The 18469-nt window shown below is 40.2% G+C and overlaps 1 protein-coding gene across 1 annotated transcript in view; it reads left to right on the top strand.

Annotated features, from left to right (window-relative positions):
- CSMD1 (CUB and Sushi multiple domains 1) overlaps positions 1 to 18469 on the top strand; it is a 3127153-nt gene that overhangs the window by 2596292 nt on the left and 512392 nt on the right. Inside the window, 1 exon segment of the mRNA XM_053711946.1 lies at positions 10117 to 10235. Within this exon segment, the coding sequence (XP_053567921.1) occupies positions 10117 to 10235 (119 nt within the window).

Raw genomic sequence — 18469 nt, 5'->3', positions numbered from 1 at the left:
TTAGGAACCGGGAGATGGAAAAAGATGCTTGGTCGGTCCTCCTACTTCAAATTTGGGGCACTGCGAGTGCAATCTACTGTGCCACCAGATATGAGTGGTGTGTTAAGTAGTACTATTCTGATCAGTTTAATCCCTGTTAGGTCCCCTATCAGGGGACGTGTATATGGCATGGATTTTAGGAACCGGGAGATGGAAAAAGATGCTTGATCGGTCCTCCTACTTCAAATTTGGGTGTGCAATCGTGGCCGGACTTTTAGCCGACGGACATTTGGCAGACGGACATTTGGCCGAAACACAAGTGGCTGTCACAAAACAGTCCGGCCACGAGATAGATAGATTTGATAGATAGATACATAGATTAGATAGATAGATCAATAGATGCAATAGATACATTTGATAAATACGATAGATAGATAAATAGATAGATTTGATAGATAAATAGATAGATTTGATTGATAGATAAGTTCCCAGACAGAGAAGTATAAGACGTGCGGTCTGGGACCCATGGTAAAGTTCCCAGAGGCAGTTGCGGCGCCAGGGGACGTGTATATGGGATGGATTTTAGGAACCGGGAGATGGAAAAAGATGCTTTGTCGGTCCTCCGACTTCAAATTTGGGGCACTGCGTGTGCAATCTAATATGCCACCAGATAGGAGTGGTGTGTTAAGTAGTACTATTCCTATCAGTTTAATCCCTGTTACGTGCCTTTTTTTTGTTTGGTTTTTGAAGCCACAGTGCAGCACCAGAGGCCAGAAAAATTTGGCATGTACACATGCCTGAAAAAATAGGTATTGTTGCAGCCGCTGCTGTAGAAGCGGCCAGAAAAATTGATGTTTGTTTCCCAGGCAGAAAGTGGCCTAAAACATTGTGGCTTGAACCCTAGTTGGTGGCGGATAAGTCAGGCAAGTCATCCGGCATTCGAAGATAAAATACAGCAGCATGTAGACCATTTTTAGCCCAAGGCAGCTCATCTCATCAGGCCTTTTTTATTCAAATGTATCGCCCAATGTCAGTCCCTTTGGGATCCATCCCTCATTCATCTTAATAAAGGTGAGGTAATCTAGACTTTTTTGACCTAGGCGACTTCTCTTCTCAGTGACAATACCTCCTGCTGCACTGAAGGTCCTTTCTGACAGGACACTTGAAGCGGGGCAGGCCAGAAGTTCTATTGCAAATTGGGATAGCTCAGGCCACAGGTCAAGCCTGCACACCCAGTAGTCAAGGGGTTCATCGCTCCTCAGAGTGTCAAGATCTGCAGTTAAGGCGAGGTAGTCTGCTACCTGTTGGTCGAGTTGTTCTCTGAGCGTGGACCCCGAAGGGCTGTGACGATGCATAGGACTGAAAAAGCTCCGCATGTCCTCCATCAACAACACGTCTGTAAAGCGTCCTGTCCTTGCCAGCGTGGTCATGGGAGTCGGAGGATTACTTTCACCTCTTCCCTTGTTAGGTTCCCGTTGTGCTGTGACATCACCCTTATACGCTGTGTAAAGCATCATTTTTAATTTATTTTGGAACTGCTGCATCCTTTCCAACTTGCGGTAAGTCGGTAACATTTCAGGCACTTTATGCTTATACCGGGGGTCTAGTAGCGTGGACACCCAATACAGGTCATTCACCTTCAGCTTTTTTATACAAGGGTCACTCAACAGGCATGACAGCATGAAAGACCCCATTTGCACAAGGTTGGATGCTGAGCTACTCATGTCCCGTTCCTCGTCCTCAGTGATCTCACTGAAGGTATCTTCTTCCCCCCAGCTACATACAACACCACGGGTACCAGATAGGTGACAATGAGCTCCCTGGGATGCCTGTTGTGGTTGGTCTTCCTCCTCCTCCTTAAAGCCACATTTCTCCTCTGACTCCTCTTCCTCACAATCCTCTTCCAGCGTTGCCGCTGGTCCAGCAAGCGATGCTGATAAGGATGTTTCTGGTGGTGATGGTGACCACAACTCTTCCTCTTCACGCTCATCTACAGCCTGATCCAGCACTTTTCGCAGGGCACGCTCCAGGAAGAAAACAAATAGTATGATGTCACTGATGGTGCCTTTGGTGCGACTGACTAGGTTTGTCACCTCCTCAAAAGGACGCATGAGCCTACAGGCATTGCGCATGAGCGTCCAGTAACGTGGCAAAAATATCCCCAGCTCCGCAGAGGCTGTCCTAGCACCCCGGTCATACAAATACTCATTAACGGCTTTTTTTTGTTGGAGCAGGCGGTCGAACATTAGGAGTGTTGAATTCCAACGTGTTGGGCTGTCGCAAATCAAGCGCCTCACTGGCATGTTGTTTCGCCACTGGATATCTGAAAAGTGCGCCATGGCCGTGTAGGAACGCCTCAAATGGCCCCACACCTTCCTGGCCTGCTTCAGGACATCCTGTAAGCCTGGGTACTTATGCACAAAGTGTTGTACGATCAGATTACACACATGTGCCATGCACAGCACATGTGTCAACTTGCCCAATTTGAATGCCACCAACAAATTACTTCCGTTGTCAGAAACCACTTTGCCGATCTCCAGTTGGTGCGGAGTCAGCCACTGATCCACCTGTGCGTTCAGGGCAGACAGGAGTGCTGGTCCGGTGTGACTCTCTGCTTTCAGGCAAGTCAACCCCAAGACAGCGTGACACTGCCATATCCGGGATGTGGAATAGTACCTGCGGAGCTGGGGGGGTGCCATTGATGTGGAGCAAGACGCAGCAGCAGAAGAGGACTCAGCCGAGGAGGTTAATGAAGAGGATGGAGTAGGAGGAGTAGAGGAGGTGGCAGCAGGCCTGCCTGCAAGTCATGGCGGTGTCACCAACTCCTCTGCAGAGCCACGCATTCCATGCTTGGCAGCCATCAACAGGTTTACCCAATGCGCAGTGTAGGTGATATACCTGCCCTGACCATGCTTTGCAGACCAGCTATCAGTGGTCAGATGGACCCTTGCCCCAACACTGTGTGCCAGACATGCCATTACTTCCTTTCACACAATCGAGTACAGGTTGGGGATTGCCTTTTGTGCAAAGAAATTTCAGCCGGGCACCTTCCACTGCGGTGTCCCAATAGCTACAAATTTTTTGAATGCCTCAGACTCCACCAGCTTGTATGGTAAAAGCTAGCGGGCTAAGAGTTCAGACAAGCCAGCTGTCAGACGCTGGGCAAGGGGGTGACTTTGTGACATTGGCTTCTTACGCTCAAACATGTCCTTGACAGACACCTGACTGTGGGCAGATGAGCAGGAACTGCTCCGGAAGAGAGACGGAGTGGCGGATGGTTGAGAGGGGGCAAGGAGGACAGCAGTGGTTGACGTGGCTGAAGATGCTGGACCAGGAGGAGGATAGCGGCTTTGAGTTTGTGTGCTGTTTCTACTCATGTGTTGATCCCTTAGGCGTTTGTGATGTGCGATCATGTGCCTTCTCAAAGCAGTTGTACCTAGGTGGGTGTTGGACTTCCAACGACTCAGTTTCTTTTGGCACAGGTTGCAAATGGCATCGCTGTTGTCAGAGGCAGACACACACAAAAAAGCCACACTGCTGAGCTCTGCGATGACGGCATTCTGGTGGTGGCAACAGCATGCTTTGATTGGCGTGCTGTCTGGCTGACCCCGAGTGCTGATCCATGCTGTCTGACTGTGCCACTAGCTCCTTGCGATGACCTCCCCCTGCTTCCAACTCGTCTCCTCCTCCTCCTCTCTGTCTCCCCATCTGAACTTTCCCCCTGTTCTTCTCTTCTAGCGGGCACCCACGTGACATCCACGGACACATCGTCATCATCAACCACTTCACTTGTATCTGACAAATCAACAAAGGAAGCAGCAGCGGGTACAACATCATCATCATCATCACACCGTATGTCCATGTCTGTAATGCTGCCTGACTGAGACATATTACTGTTATCTACATCCTCTGTCAATGATGGTTGCGCATTACTCATTTCTTCCAACTGCTGTGTAAATAACTCCTCTGACAGATCAAGTGAAGCGGCTGTGGTGCTAGTGTTGGTGGTGGCGGCAGGCTGGCGAGGGGTAACTTGAGAGGTACCCGAAGATAAGCTGGAGGAGGATAGTGCGTCAAGGTTCCGAGCAGAAGCTGTAGAAGATTGGGTGTCCTGTGTAAAAAGTCAACTATGTCCTCCTCAGAACTTTTTGAGTTCATGGTACGTGGCCTCTGAACACTGGGCATTATTCTAGGGCCAAAGGGAATCACAGCACCTCGACCACGACGGCACCTGCGGGGTGGCCTGCCTCTGCCTGTCATTTTTTTTAAATGTACACTTACACTACTATTAAACAAGATATGAGTGGTGGCACTGGGCAAGTGGGCACAGTATACGCTGTGAGCCTGACAGAAAAAAACAGACTGATGTTTCACAGTCCAAAAAGTTTTTTTTGTTTTAAATGTACACTTACACTACTATTAAACAAGATATGAGTGGTGGCACTGGGCAAGTGGGCCCAGTATAAGCTGTGAGCCTGACACAAAAAAGCAGACTGATGTTTCACAGTCCAAAAAGTTTTTTTTTGTTTTTAAATGTACACTTACACTACTATTAAACAAGATATGAGTGGTGGCACTGGGCAAGTGGGCACAGTATACGCTGTGAGCCTGACACAAAAAAGCAGACTGATGTTTCACAGTCCAAAAAGTTTTTATTTTTTTAAATGTACACTTACACTACTATTAAACAAGATATGAGTGGTGGCACTGGGCAAGTGGGCCCAGTATAAGCTGTGAGCCTGACACAAAAAAAGCAGACTGATATTTCACAGTCCAATTTTTTTTTTATTTTTTTTTAAATTTACACTACTGTTACACCAGATATGAGTGGTGGCACTGGGTAAGTGGGCACAGTATACGCTGTAAGCCTGGCACACATGCTGGCAGGCAGGCAACTGCAATTAAATTACACTAGCAGACTGATGTTTCACAGTCAAAAAAGTTTTTTTTTTTTAAATTACACTACTGAGTGGTGGCACTGGGCAAGTGGGCCTGGCACACACGCTGGCAGGCAGGCAACTGCATTTAGATTACACTAGCAGACTGATGTTTCACAGTCAAAAAAGTTTTTTTTTTTTTTTAAATTTACACTACTGTTACACCAGATATGAGTGGTGGCACTGGGCAAGTGGGCCTGGCACACACGAGGCAGGCAGGCAACTGCAATTAGATTACAGAAGCAGACTGATGTTTCACAGTCAAAAAAGTTTTTTTTTTTAAATTTACACTACTGTTACAACAGATATGAGTGGTGGCACTGGGCAAGTGGGCACAGTATACGCTGTGAGCCTGGCACACACGCTGGCAAGCAGGCAACTGCAATTTAGATTACACTAGCAGACTGATGTTTCACAGTCAAAAAAGTTTTTTTTTTAAATTTACACTACTGTTAAACCAGATATGAGTGGTGGCACTGGGCAAGTGGGCACAGTATACGCTGTGAGCCTGGCACACACACTGGCAGGCAGGCAACAGAAATTAGATTACACAAGCAGACTGATGTTTCACAGTCAAAAAAGTTTTTTTTTTTTTTAAATATACACTACTGTTACACCAGATATGAGTGGTGGCACTGGGCAAGTGGTCCTGGCACACACGCTGGCAGGCAGGCAACTGCCTTTAGATTACACTAGCAGACTGATGTTTCACAGTCAAAAAAGTTTGTTTTTTTTAAATTTACACTACCGTTACACCAGATATGAGTGGTGGCACTGGGCAAGTGGGCCTGGCACAAACGCTGGCAGGCAGGCAGGCAACTGCAATTAGATTACACAAGCAGACTGATGTTTCACAGTCAAAAAAGTTTGTTTTTTTTAAATTTACACTACTGTTACAATAGATATGAGTGGTGGCACTGGGCAAGTGGGCACAGTATACGCTGTGAGCCTGGCAAACAGGCTGGCAAGCAGGCAACTGCAATTAGATTACATAAGCAGACTGATGTTTCACAGTCAAAAACGTTTTTTTTGTATTTTTTTATTTACACTACTGTTACAACAGATATGAGTGGTGACACTGGGCAAGTGGGCCTGGCACACACGCTGGCAGGCAGGCAGGCAACTGCAATTAGATTACACTAGCAGACTGATGTTTCACAGTCAAAAAAGTTTTGTTTTTTTAAATTTACACTACTGTTACACCAGATATGAGTGGTAGCACTGGGCAAGTGGCTTGGCAGGCAAGCAACTGCAATTAGATTATACAGGAGAAAAAAAAATAAAAAATGATGTTCTAGCCCTAAAAAGGGCTTTTTGGGGTGCTGTCCTTACAGCAGAGATCAGATGAGTCCTTCAGGACTGTAGTGGACACTGAATACACTAGCCTAGCTATCAATTTCCCTATAAAATCACCAGCAGCTACACTGTCCCTCCTCTCACTAACAATGCAGCTTCTGAATGAATCTAAAAGGGCTGCTGTCTAGGAACTGGGAGGGTCTGGGAGGGAGGGTCTGCTGCTGATTGGCTGGAATGTGTCTGCAGACTGTGAGATACAGTTTCAAAGTTTACTCAATGATGACGAATAGGGGGCGGATCGAACATCGCATACGTTCGCCCACCGCGGCGAACGCGAACATGCTATGTTCGCCGGGAACTATTCGCCAATGAACTATTCACTACATCACTATTGAGTAGTTCTCCTTGTATTTACCTGCTCTCAGCTGTACCTGTATCCTATGTTGCAACAAGATTGTATTTACCTTGTTCCTTGTACCACCTATCTGAATACTGCTGTACCAATTGCACTTATCTGGTATACTATACCAGTCTCACTACTTGTACCTGTTGGACTTTGCTTGTGCTTTACCCTTTGGCACCTCGTTGCTGGACTGACCTCACAGTACTCAACCTTTGGCCTATTCTTGTCATTTGGTCTTGTTTATCCCTTGGTACCTAGTTGCTGAACTGATTACTCTGTACCCAACATTTGGCCTGTACTTGGATGCTGCTCTTGTTTATCCCTTGGTATCTAGTTGCTGGACTGATTACTCTGTACCCAACCTTTGGCCTGTTCTTGGATGCTGCTCTTGTTTATTCCTTGGTACCTTGTTGCTAGTTTGATTTCCTGGTACCTGGTCTTTGGCCAATTCTGTTTTAATTCTCAGTCCTTTAATTGACTTTTTTCATGTTTATCTATTACTGCATTTGAGTTCCACTTGCCTAAACCCTCATAGTTTATTTAGTACATGTAAACATCTATGTTTTGTTAAGTTGTTTGTTAGTCTCCTTTTTGAATAGGTTTTTTTTCTTGGCATTCACATCAATGAGAACACAATGTTATTCTTGTGTGCTCCAATGCATTCTAGATACGTTTTTTTTTTTTTTTTTTAAATCATACTTATAATAATAAATTAATGAACATTTTTATGTGTTTCTTAAAGGGACATCAGAGTCAAAATTAAACTTTCATTATTCAGAGAGAGCATGTGGTTTTAAGGACTTTACAATTTACTTTCATTACCGAATTGTGCAGTATTTTTACATGCAGGCTTTCTACAAAGCATGTGCAAGAGTACACAGTGTATATATATATAGGGTTTTTTCATTGGCTGATGGCTGTCATGTGATGCATGGACTGACAAATGAAAAAATAAAATTGAAAATCAATAGAAACAAATCTATTTCTCCATTACAATTCATTGTAGATGCTATTCCATTGACTTTTTATTAGACACTTGTTGATTATGCATTTATATTGTATTTCATGATTCTTTAAGCCTTTAACTGCTGAGCCATTTCAACCCCTGAGTTGGACTGTTTTTAAGTTTTTAGATGTTGCACATATTTAGCCCACACTGTAGGCTATATTCAGTGACCCAGCAGCGTTGTTTTCAGCAGACCCAGCAGATTTATACTATTTTATTATGATATCTACAGTATATATCATGACAAGTGAGAACTATTACAACTTTAATAAATACAATTGTAAACAATTGTGTGTTTTTTTCTGAACTCTTGAATAAATAAGATGGGGTTAACCTCTAATAAATGGGGGACTTGGGTATAGTTATATAACTTTGATTTGCATGTAGGGTCCCTCATGAGCCTGTACTCAAATGAATGTACATTTGTCCATGCCAAGTGATCTTTAATACTGTAGTGATTACCTGTTTTTTAAAACCTATAGAGCAGATTTATTTTAAAGAGGAGCTTTTAGTCTGTAAAATAAGGGGTCTTGGGGGGTCTCTAGGCCTTTTTGATGGGCTGGTATGTGTATGTATACAACCCATTATTAAAAAAAAATCTGTGTGTTTTATATTTATTTTAAAAAAATGTGCATTATATACTCCCAAATAACCCACTAGCCCACCCCCTTCATCTGCCTTTAGTGCTCAAGACCTGGCAGACTACTTTTTCAACAAAACAATTACCATCCAAAGTAATATCCCAACACAAAATTGCAACCTTCCATCTCCGCCCCCTGCAACCCCCTCCACCACTCTCAGCACCTTCCACCCTACCACTGAGAATGAAGTGAGTTCCCTATTATCTTCCTCACACCTCACTACCTGCCCACTTGACCCTATCCCTTCACATCTAATACCTTCTCTGTCTTCTACCCTCACTCCAGCTCTTACTCACATATTCAACCTATCCCTTACTACCGGTTCATTCCCATCTTCCTTCAAACATGCAAAGGTCACCCCCATCCTCAAAAAACCCTCCCTCTACCCCAATTCTCCTGCAAACTACAGCCCCATATCACTGCTTCCGCTAGCTTCAAAAGTCCTGGAAAAAACTATTCTTCGATCGCTTAACCCACTTCTTGTCCTCCAACTCACTGCTCGACCCCTTGTAATCTGGCTTCCGTTCCCAACACTCAACTGAGACTGTCCTCACCAAGGTTACCAATGATCTTCTTTCTGCTAGAAAAAACGGCCACTACTCAATACTTATCTTACTTGATCTGTCTGCTGCCTTTGACACCGTTGACATCCCCTTCTCCTATGGACTCTCAGCTCCCTTGGGCTCTCTGACACTGCACTTTCCTGGATCCACTCTTATCTCTCTAATAGGTCCTTTTCTGTCTCCTTTTCTGGTGACTCCTCCTCTCCAATGCCTCTGTCTGTTGGAGTACCTCAAGGCTCTGTTCTGGGTCCTCTACTCTTCTCTATTTATACTTCTTCACTGGGTAAACTTATCAGTAGCTATGGCTTAAACTACCACCTCTATGCTGATGATACTCAGATCTACCTATCCATCCCTTCACTCTCTCCTTCTGTCCTTTCTCAAATCAGTGTCTGCTTATCTGGCATTTCTTCTTGGATGGCCTCTCACCACCTTAAAATCAATATGTCCAAGACTGAACTCCTTCTAATCCCCCCCCCCCCTTTATGGGCAATTTTTAAATATAAATGTATAATTAAAGCAGAGGCAGTTATTTTCCTCAGCTCTCGGAAATAAAACAGGAGAGCAGCAACATGTAATAGTAGAAGCTGGCCAATCACACCTCAGGTCAGCTCACACAATTAAGTCACTTCCTCAGACCTTCACATTTTTATTCTTTTAATAATCTGTCATAAAGTGTGGAATATGCTTTGAAAAAAAAACACATCTAAACCCTGGGGCCCATTTTTAATAGCGGGCAGACAAGGTTTGCTCCTGTGAACCTGCCCTCCTGAACTGAGCATACACTGCCCACATTTAACATGTGCAGTGCCTCCTTCTGCTTGTGCATGGCTAATTGTGTGCGAGCAGGGGCTGTCAATCATCCTGATAAGATTTCACTCTCTGTTTAGTTCTTAAGAGCCTGAAATGCTGGGGCACTAAAACTGCTTTTGCTGCTCAAAAAATGGGGCCCATTAAGTTTAATATGTATAAATGTTATGCTAAATGTTATGTAAGGAAACACAACTATTTTGAAGTTTAAAGAATAATATGGAAATAAGTAAAGTGTATTACATTTAAAATCACAATCTCTCAAATGTTTGTAAAATAATTAATGAAGGAAACCAATTACACAGAAAATTGTTTTCATTGTAATAAGAATTTAAACTTTCACTTTAATTAATAAATGTACAAGATATTTTCTTGTTTAGAAAATAAACTTTATTTGATGGCACTGTGTGCTTTTTTTTAACTAATTGTAACTGTATTGTTCTCTTTATGTTTATTAATCTTTTTCCTATTATTTTCTCAGCTGTAGGCCTTACGTCTTGTCCAGAGCCATTAGTTCCAAACAATGGGGTAAAAGTTGGCGATCGATATATGGTTAATGACGTAGTGTCTTTTCAGTGTGAACCAGGATACACATTACAGGTACAATTGCATTTACCATAAGATATATCATCCATCATCTATCTATCTATCTATCTATCTATCTATCATCTATCTATCTATCTATCTATCTATCTATCTATCTATCTATCTATCTAAATAAATACATGCTATCTCACTTTAAATCTTTGTTAGTTTTATGAAATAAATGTATATATTTGAGGAAACTTGATAATGATAATATAATGTATACTTGTTATGTTTGTATCTTATTGAGATGTTGTGATTTTATAGAGAAAATAACATGTTCACATGAAATTAATTCCTGCTGAGTAAGGCTATCTAAAAGTATGTGTATGACTAAACTTTATTGCAAAATCCTTGTTCACATAAAGTACAGCTTATGTTTTGTAATCACATATGTTGTTGAATGGCTAGAGTTGTGATTCATTAACAGTTTAGGCTGTGTACTTATTGACTATTAATAAATGTAAAGGGAAATGAAAAACACATTTTTCTTTCAGGATTCATAGAGAGCATGTCATTTTAAACAACTTTCTTATTTACTCCTATGTTGTTTTGTTCTCTTGGCATCCTTTGTTAAAAAGCATACCTAGATAGGCTCAGGAGCTGCTGATTGATGGCTGTAGATATAATATGCTCACCCATGTGCATTGCTGTTTCTGCAATGAAGGCTGCCAAGAGAATAACGCTAATTAGATAATATAATTAAATGGGAAAGTTGTTTAAAATAGTATTCTATATCTGAATCATGAAAGGAAAATTTGTGATTTAATGTTCCTTAAAGTTTTCAATTTAATGTGCAAATGCAAGGACATTGCTAAGTTTATATCTCATTTATTATAATTCTAACCTCTGCACCCCCCACAACAAAATGCTGTTTGCAAGCACAGCTATAACAAAAACTTTACCACTGCACTAGTCTTTATTAGACACCAGAAGATTTGTTACATTAAAAAAATCTAGATAAGAGGCAGCTGAAACTAGGACTTTTCCTTGGCTGTAACATTTGATTGAGTGCAATATTTCCACAGCCCTCCAGTGGCTCAAGAGCAGAGCAACAGGCTGTGAACCAGAAGTCCTAGGTTCACTCCGAGTACGGATATGACAGAGTGCTGTAGCTGTAATGATCTTATCGGTATCTAACCATTTTTCTTCTTTGATTTGTTTGAGTCTAATTGACAAGGTAAGCTACAATGTACAAGTAGCTACTACAATGTCATTCATAGGATTAAATGTTTTTTCCTTACAACTATTCTGTAAGGGACAGAAGTTTTCTGTTTTCTGTATTGGTATATATTCACTTTCTGCCTTCCTTTCTTGGGATATTGTGTCCACATAAACTCAGTTATCTGGACAGGGGCACTATCTGGGGGTCTCAAAGTTTGCAAAGAGTTGGTCACCTTGGGAGGCGAGGTTACCTATGAACTTATGGAACTCTGAATGATTCTTCTAGTTCTTCAGTCCTGGCCAATTCTCAAGAAGAATAAATACTTCTGCAGTCCTCTGGCAATGTAGGAATTGTTTCAGATTCTGTCCAGGGCAGATAGAATCACTGCACCCTTTCCAGGTTTGTAGATATGGGAAGCAGATTAGCTCAGCCTTTAGTCTGTACAGGAAATGAGTCTCTCCTCTAGAAGATCTTCACTCAACTGTTTGTGAAATGGGGTCCCCCAGATGTAGATCTGATGGCTTATCTTTAAACTAAATCTTGCAGTTTCTTGAGTGAGATCCAGGGATACAGGATCTAAGGGCATGTATGTGCAGATTATGCATAGTCAACATTTAGTTCGGATTATGTTCATAAGCGTAATCTGTGTATTATGTATGCTTAAATGAACATATTACAGTCACTGTGTATAGAGTTTAGGGATTTTGACATATCCTACAGTGCACACACTTTCTTCCCCTGATAAATCTGTATAGATGTTGATATTATCTTGTCAATATCTGGCTATTTTTATGTGTATTATTGCACTAATTGTATCTTTATGGTACAAATGTATGTGTAACCCCAGGGAGCTTTTTTTCTGCTGTGTATTGTCTTCTACATGAGACTCTCAGCATATCTTTATGCAGATAATGTGTAATTAAACATAGCCACTCTAAGGTTCAGCTCTGCATAAAGTGTAGCTGTATTTACACACACATAGTCATCTTATATAATATGTCAAGTTTCTGTTCAGGAGCTTTCTAATTTGATTTTTCATCCAGTCATGGTTGGTCCTAGCTTTATTACATCCAACTTGACAGGTAAGCTCCACTGAACAGGCACAGCTCTGTCTTCATGGGGTTCCGAATCGTATAAGCTTAATAACTGTACATACAGCAAATGTAATTGCCTATAGGGATTCTGCATAAATTCAGATAAGGTCCCATAGTTTTCTCTATTGGATTTCAAGGCTAATTTGTGGCTCAGTGGTAGAACTGCATTACAAGCCAACAGTTCTGGGTTCAATAACCAAGTAGGTTGTGTCAGTTTATATAGCTTTAGTCTGTCCTTATTTTTCTAAGGACTTTCCTTTTCTCCCTTTTTGTCATGCTTGCATAACTGCACAGTGTCTGTGTGTCTCTCTTTAAATTAGAGTATTGTGTAACACTAAGGCTGGCCACCAGTCGGCTCCAATAAAGCTCTTGCTGTATTGTTTTCTTAACAGCTACAGATGTTAACTAAACTGCGCCAGGTGCTTATACAGTCTGTAAATCAAATGAAAAAAAAACAAGAAAAAAAGCATAATTCACTATAAACAGTAAAGACTGACAAAATATTACAATGGCTTAATATATAAGGCAATATTTATTCACTAATGATTAAAAATCAGAGATACAACATCTTTATCCTGACAAAATTAAGAAACATTAATTAAAAGATAAAAAAACAAACCTGGGAGAAGGATTTGGGAACCCGAATCCCAGAGAAGATCTGGTCACGTACGTTTCTGCTTACTAAAAAACACTCCACTGTGCCAATTCACTAGAACTCTATATGAAAATTTGTTTAAGATGGCACTACATTCCCACGAGGTTGGCACGGATTGCCCCGGCCCACACGTCCTTATGCTGGAGACAATGTGGCCAGGCGGGCACAGACCTCCATATGTGGTGGTCTTGCCCAGTACTGGAAAGACTATGGAAAGAGGTTTATGGGTTGTGCAGGTCAGTTGGAGTGTCAATGATGGTCGATCCAGGAATAGCTCTCTTAAATATTTTCCTGAGACATTTACCCAGGCCTTATCGCCAATTAGCCATTTTCATTTTTGCGGCCTGATTCACTTACCCTATCAGAGGTTAAAAAGACCCTAGAATCATTTGCCCTAATGGAAAGAGGATTTTACCAACACCTAAACAAAATGGAGTCTTACTGGAAAATCTGGGATCCTTGGATCCATAGACAATCCCCTGGAGATCGCTAGACTTTACCTGGACTCTTATGCCTCGCATTTAGACGTAAGGGCCACTGGGGGACCCTTCCAAGACAGGGAAGAACCCCTTTTCCCACCATTTTCTATTTTCTACTTTCTCTCTTCTTACCCCCCTGACCTGAACTCCTCCTTCCTACTGTCCTCCCCATGCCCCATAGGTGTCACTTGGAGGCTTATGGGCCGTCTATTTTGCTTCCTCTCTTAACCTGTTTACTTCCCCTCCCCCTTCCTTTCTTTTTCAATGTTTCTAGCTCCGCCTGCCTGTATGCCTGAATATTGAGTAGATGGGGCGATTGGCGATCCCGAGCGGGTCTTTGACCTGCCCGGGTGATATGTTACTCCCATATAGATTGTGTTTACTTACTTGAGCATATTTGGGAGGGCGACTGCCTCTGGTGAGGTCCATAGGCCCAGATAGCAATAGATGGAAGTTTACATTCCTACCCAATGCCCAATTAGCTAACGCCCCCCCTTTCAAATGAAGACCCATCTTCCCTCCCATCCCCACAGGAGCCGATGCAGCTCGATAAATTCTCATTATGGACTTAGGATTAGTTACGACGAGGGTTAGCACTCAAGACTTATAAATGGTCTCTTCCATCTAGTGCAATGACTGATCCCCCCTAATTTGCCCTATTTACGCGATTTGATGGCAATCCCCCAAATAGCTACAATGCAATACAATATAAATTTTGTTTTTGTTTGTGCTTTTAATCCTATATGTTGAATCCATCATTTAATACAAGTGTGTGAATGTTATATTGTGTTATGTTTTAATCTTATATTAAATGTATCTTTTCTTTTATTTGAAAAATATTTTTATTTGAAAATTCACCACAAAACATACACAATATATGAACCAGTGCAATAGAACAGTAGTACAATAGAGCGGTGAGGAATAGGTCGGTTCCTGCTTACATCTCTTGATTAACAGGAGACCAGTCCATGTCCTCAGAAACATTGCATCAGAACACAAAGGGTTAACTGCACCTTATGGGACCGTTCCTTAGTCACAAGTGACCAATCTCAATTTCAGTCATTTTCTGTTAAAACTCTATACCTTAGAGAGCTCTCGATGAGAAATAAGGCATCACTGTTACAAACAAGAAACTATACAATTATGATATAACCTAGACCACTAATATAAACCTATATAGTTGATATCAAGAAAAATAAATAAACAGTATCAACTTAAAATAAAGGGAGTATCTCACTTATCAAGTTATGGCTCATTGTAGCTATTTGGGGGATTGCTATAAAATCGCGTAAATAGGGCAAATTAGGGGGGATCAGTCATTGCACTAAATGGAAGAGACCATTTATAAGTCTCGAGTGCTAACCCTCGTCGTAACTAATCCTAAGTCCATAATGAGAATTTATCGAGCTGCATCGGCTCCTATGGGGATGGGAGGGAAGATGGGTCTTCATTTGAAAGGGGGGGCGTTAGCTAATTGGGCATTGGGTAGGAATGTAAACTTCTATCTATTGCTATCTGGGCCTATGGACCTCACTAGAGGCAGTCGCTCTCCCAAATATGCTCAGGTAAGTAAACACAATCTATATGGGAGTAACATATCCCCCGGGCAGGTCAAAGACCCGCTCGGGATCGCCAATCTCCTTGTTATGGAAATTAAAAATGCCTATAGAACGTTTCATTGAAAGTCTGTATATTGCAAACAGATAGCTATCTATGTCTTATTTATTTTCCTGTTTCATGTTAGAATACCTTCCTGATATATCTTGTTTACAATACTATGCATTTCCCTCCTTAGTTGTGCTGTTTATCAGTCATTTGAGGTCCAAGAGTTGCCTTATTACTATAAGGAAGATATCCAGGAATTAAAGTGTAGATAACATGAGGTACATAATAGTATACAAAATGCATAGCTGTATTAAGCCATTTTTGCAAGTAGATAAGGTACTCTCTATGAATTTGTGATGTTCCTCTCTTGAGTTTTTGTATATATTCTTTTTTCAACATTTTGTTTTCCTATATGCATTCTATGGATGGTGTATTGACTATTTTTGACCTAAATAAAACAATTAATTAATAAAAAAATAGAATTATGTTTACGCAAAGAGATTCATTTTACTTTAGCCTCAATTCCATACAAATAAGCTTGAACTGGGGGAGTGATGTAATGAGGTATTTTTTTCGTGAGTCACTTAAGATATTGTTTTTATTTTAACACATTTGCGAAGATTGTGATTGGCTATATTCAAGGATCAATAGTCTATCAGTTTTGTGAATGACATAGAAAACTAACAACAATGTATAGGGAGAATATTAAATATCTAATGAGTTATATAAAATGTAAATTTATTTCAACACTACATGCACATTCTTTATATCAGACTTGGACATAAGTAGGGGGCACCTATATGTATTAGATATGGAAGATTAGAGAACAACATTTTTTGTAAGGCTAATGCAACTTTAAATGAAAATGAAGACAAGTAACAAGCTGTTAACAAATTTTACTAATAACTGCAGTAATATGATGTATATAGAATAAATGAAATAAAATGCATAAATATTAAAGAATTGTGGTATTTTCTTCATAGACATTTTATATTCTTAGAAACAAACAAATAAAAAAATTGTATCTAACATAGGGCTAGATAACAAGTGGCACACTAAGCGCAGCACAAGTCAAGTCATCATATAAATAAAGCACTAACTTTAGCCCAGTATTAGAAGATGAAATTAAACATGACTGCTCGAGCTAAATTTGCGCTTGACAGATTAGTGCGACTGAAGACCTTGTTTAAAGAGTAAGGGGCTAACAAAAAATGTGCAATAACACAACTTATATATAATTAAAAATACAGTTAAACTCATAAAAACACTATAAAAAAACATTCATATAAATTTATTTTAAAAAGTTATAAGTGTTAAAAGGTATACGGTATGTGACAAGGTGTTTGACTGGATTGGGCTGTAAAATATATATATATATATATATATATATATATGATATACTGTATATATATATATATATAGTATATATACTGTATATATATATATATATATATATATATATATATATACACACACATATAAACACATATATACACATTCTTATAGAAAAAGGCAGGAAGAGAACGGCACTACTCAATGGTGACCCTATAGGTATAGTGAAATTCTATAATGCTATAGCACAAGGGTAGGGTGCTGTACACAAGGGGAATATGCAGGAAAATAGTGGTGTTGCCAACAAAAACATTATGTACATAATAGCACTCCTCACCATTATTTGCCACTACACAACTGAATCTGACTGTTTCTGGTCCAGAAACAGAAAATATCCATGTTTGACAAAATGCAGTCCCTTTTGAATGAGAATACTTTAAATGAAAAAACAAAACTGTATTAGTTATATTTAATGTGTATTGATGTTGAAGGGGACAATATAGGTAACACACCAGTGCATATATAGTGTAATCACTTTATTGATGATGTTATGCATGAGGATGTGACCCAAAAGTAAAGATAAAAATGGATTAACTGATGTATTTTAAAATGCAGAGATATCTCCCAGGTAACAACCTCCCTCAAAGTATAAAATAACCTGAGGTGTAATTGGGGAGCAAAAGTGATTTGAAATTCCCCAATTGTGGGTGATTACATTTTAAAATAGACACCTATACCTATAACTAGCCACAGAGTGGTTATTTAAATAGCTTCATATACATGCACACGATTCTTACATCAAAGTAGCTGAGTAATGATTGCTACTATTAGATTGGCACATATGACTAGCTTGGTTAATTAAGTATCTAATCAATATTAGAGGAATCTGTGATATAATTGAAAGCTCAAATTTATGTTTGCAGATTCAGTGACTGCAACATTAATATCAGAAAATTAATAGGGAGGAGATTAAAATTTCAACAACTCAAATGTCCTTCATATATAGCCTGTCACTGAGTTAGTAAATAAATAGCTTCATATATGAGCACACGGTTCTTACATCCAAGTAGCTGTGCAATAATTGCTATCAAATCGATACAATAAATGACTTGGTCAATTGGATATCTAGTCGATACTAAAAGAATCAGTGAAATAGTTATATAAACTTGAATATATTGGAAGTTCAGTGACCGATGTGAATATTAGGAAATGAGTAGGGAGGAGATTAAGGTTTAAATATCTCTAATGCTCTTGCAGTTAAATAAGTATTTTCATTTCAAACTGCTATTAGTCCCAAAGGTGTATATTGGGCGTATATCTGTGAATATTTAGTCTGTAATAGACTCTCTATAGAGAATGCCAAGGGTAGCAGACAAACAGTATTTTGTAAATTCGATCAGCCGGTTTGATATTCTCCTACTCTGTAGTGTTTAATATATGCAGCTGAATTGTAAAGCCGATATATTACTAGGCACTCCGGTGGCTCAATTTGGTTTTGTTATAGTATCAGGAACAGATCGACTGTCCACTGCATTATTACCATACGTATAGCCCCCAACAGAGTATGCTATAAATGTTATCTAAATTGTTTCCACATATTTAAAAAAGAGGATCCCAAGCTCCTCTGTCTAGCTCCCTGACATGTTTTGCAACTTAATGCTTTTTCAAAGGCAGAGCCGCTGCCTAGCATCCCCATATTTATTTGTGCTATAGCATTATAGAATTTTACTCTACCTATAGGGTCACCAATGAGTAGTGCCATTCTCTTCCTCCTTTTTCATTCAGAAATTGTACTTCTGTTGCAAGACAGTTTCTTTGAGAATAGAGAACCCAGAGCCATACCTATTACTATTCTGAAAATCATGGCTAACACTTTTGAGCAGGATATAACATCCAGAGAAGCCAAGAGAACAGCAGAA

Source organism: Bombina bombina, chromosome 4, assembly GCF_027579735.1.
Source record: "Bombina bombina isolate aBomBom1 chromosome 4, aBomBom1.pri, whole genome shotgun sequence".
Classification (NCBI taxonomy): Eukaryota; Metazoa; Chordata; class Amphibia; order Anura; family Bombinatoridae; genus Bombina; species Bombina bombina.
This window is presented reverse-complemented; position numbering and strand designations above follow the sequence as displayed.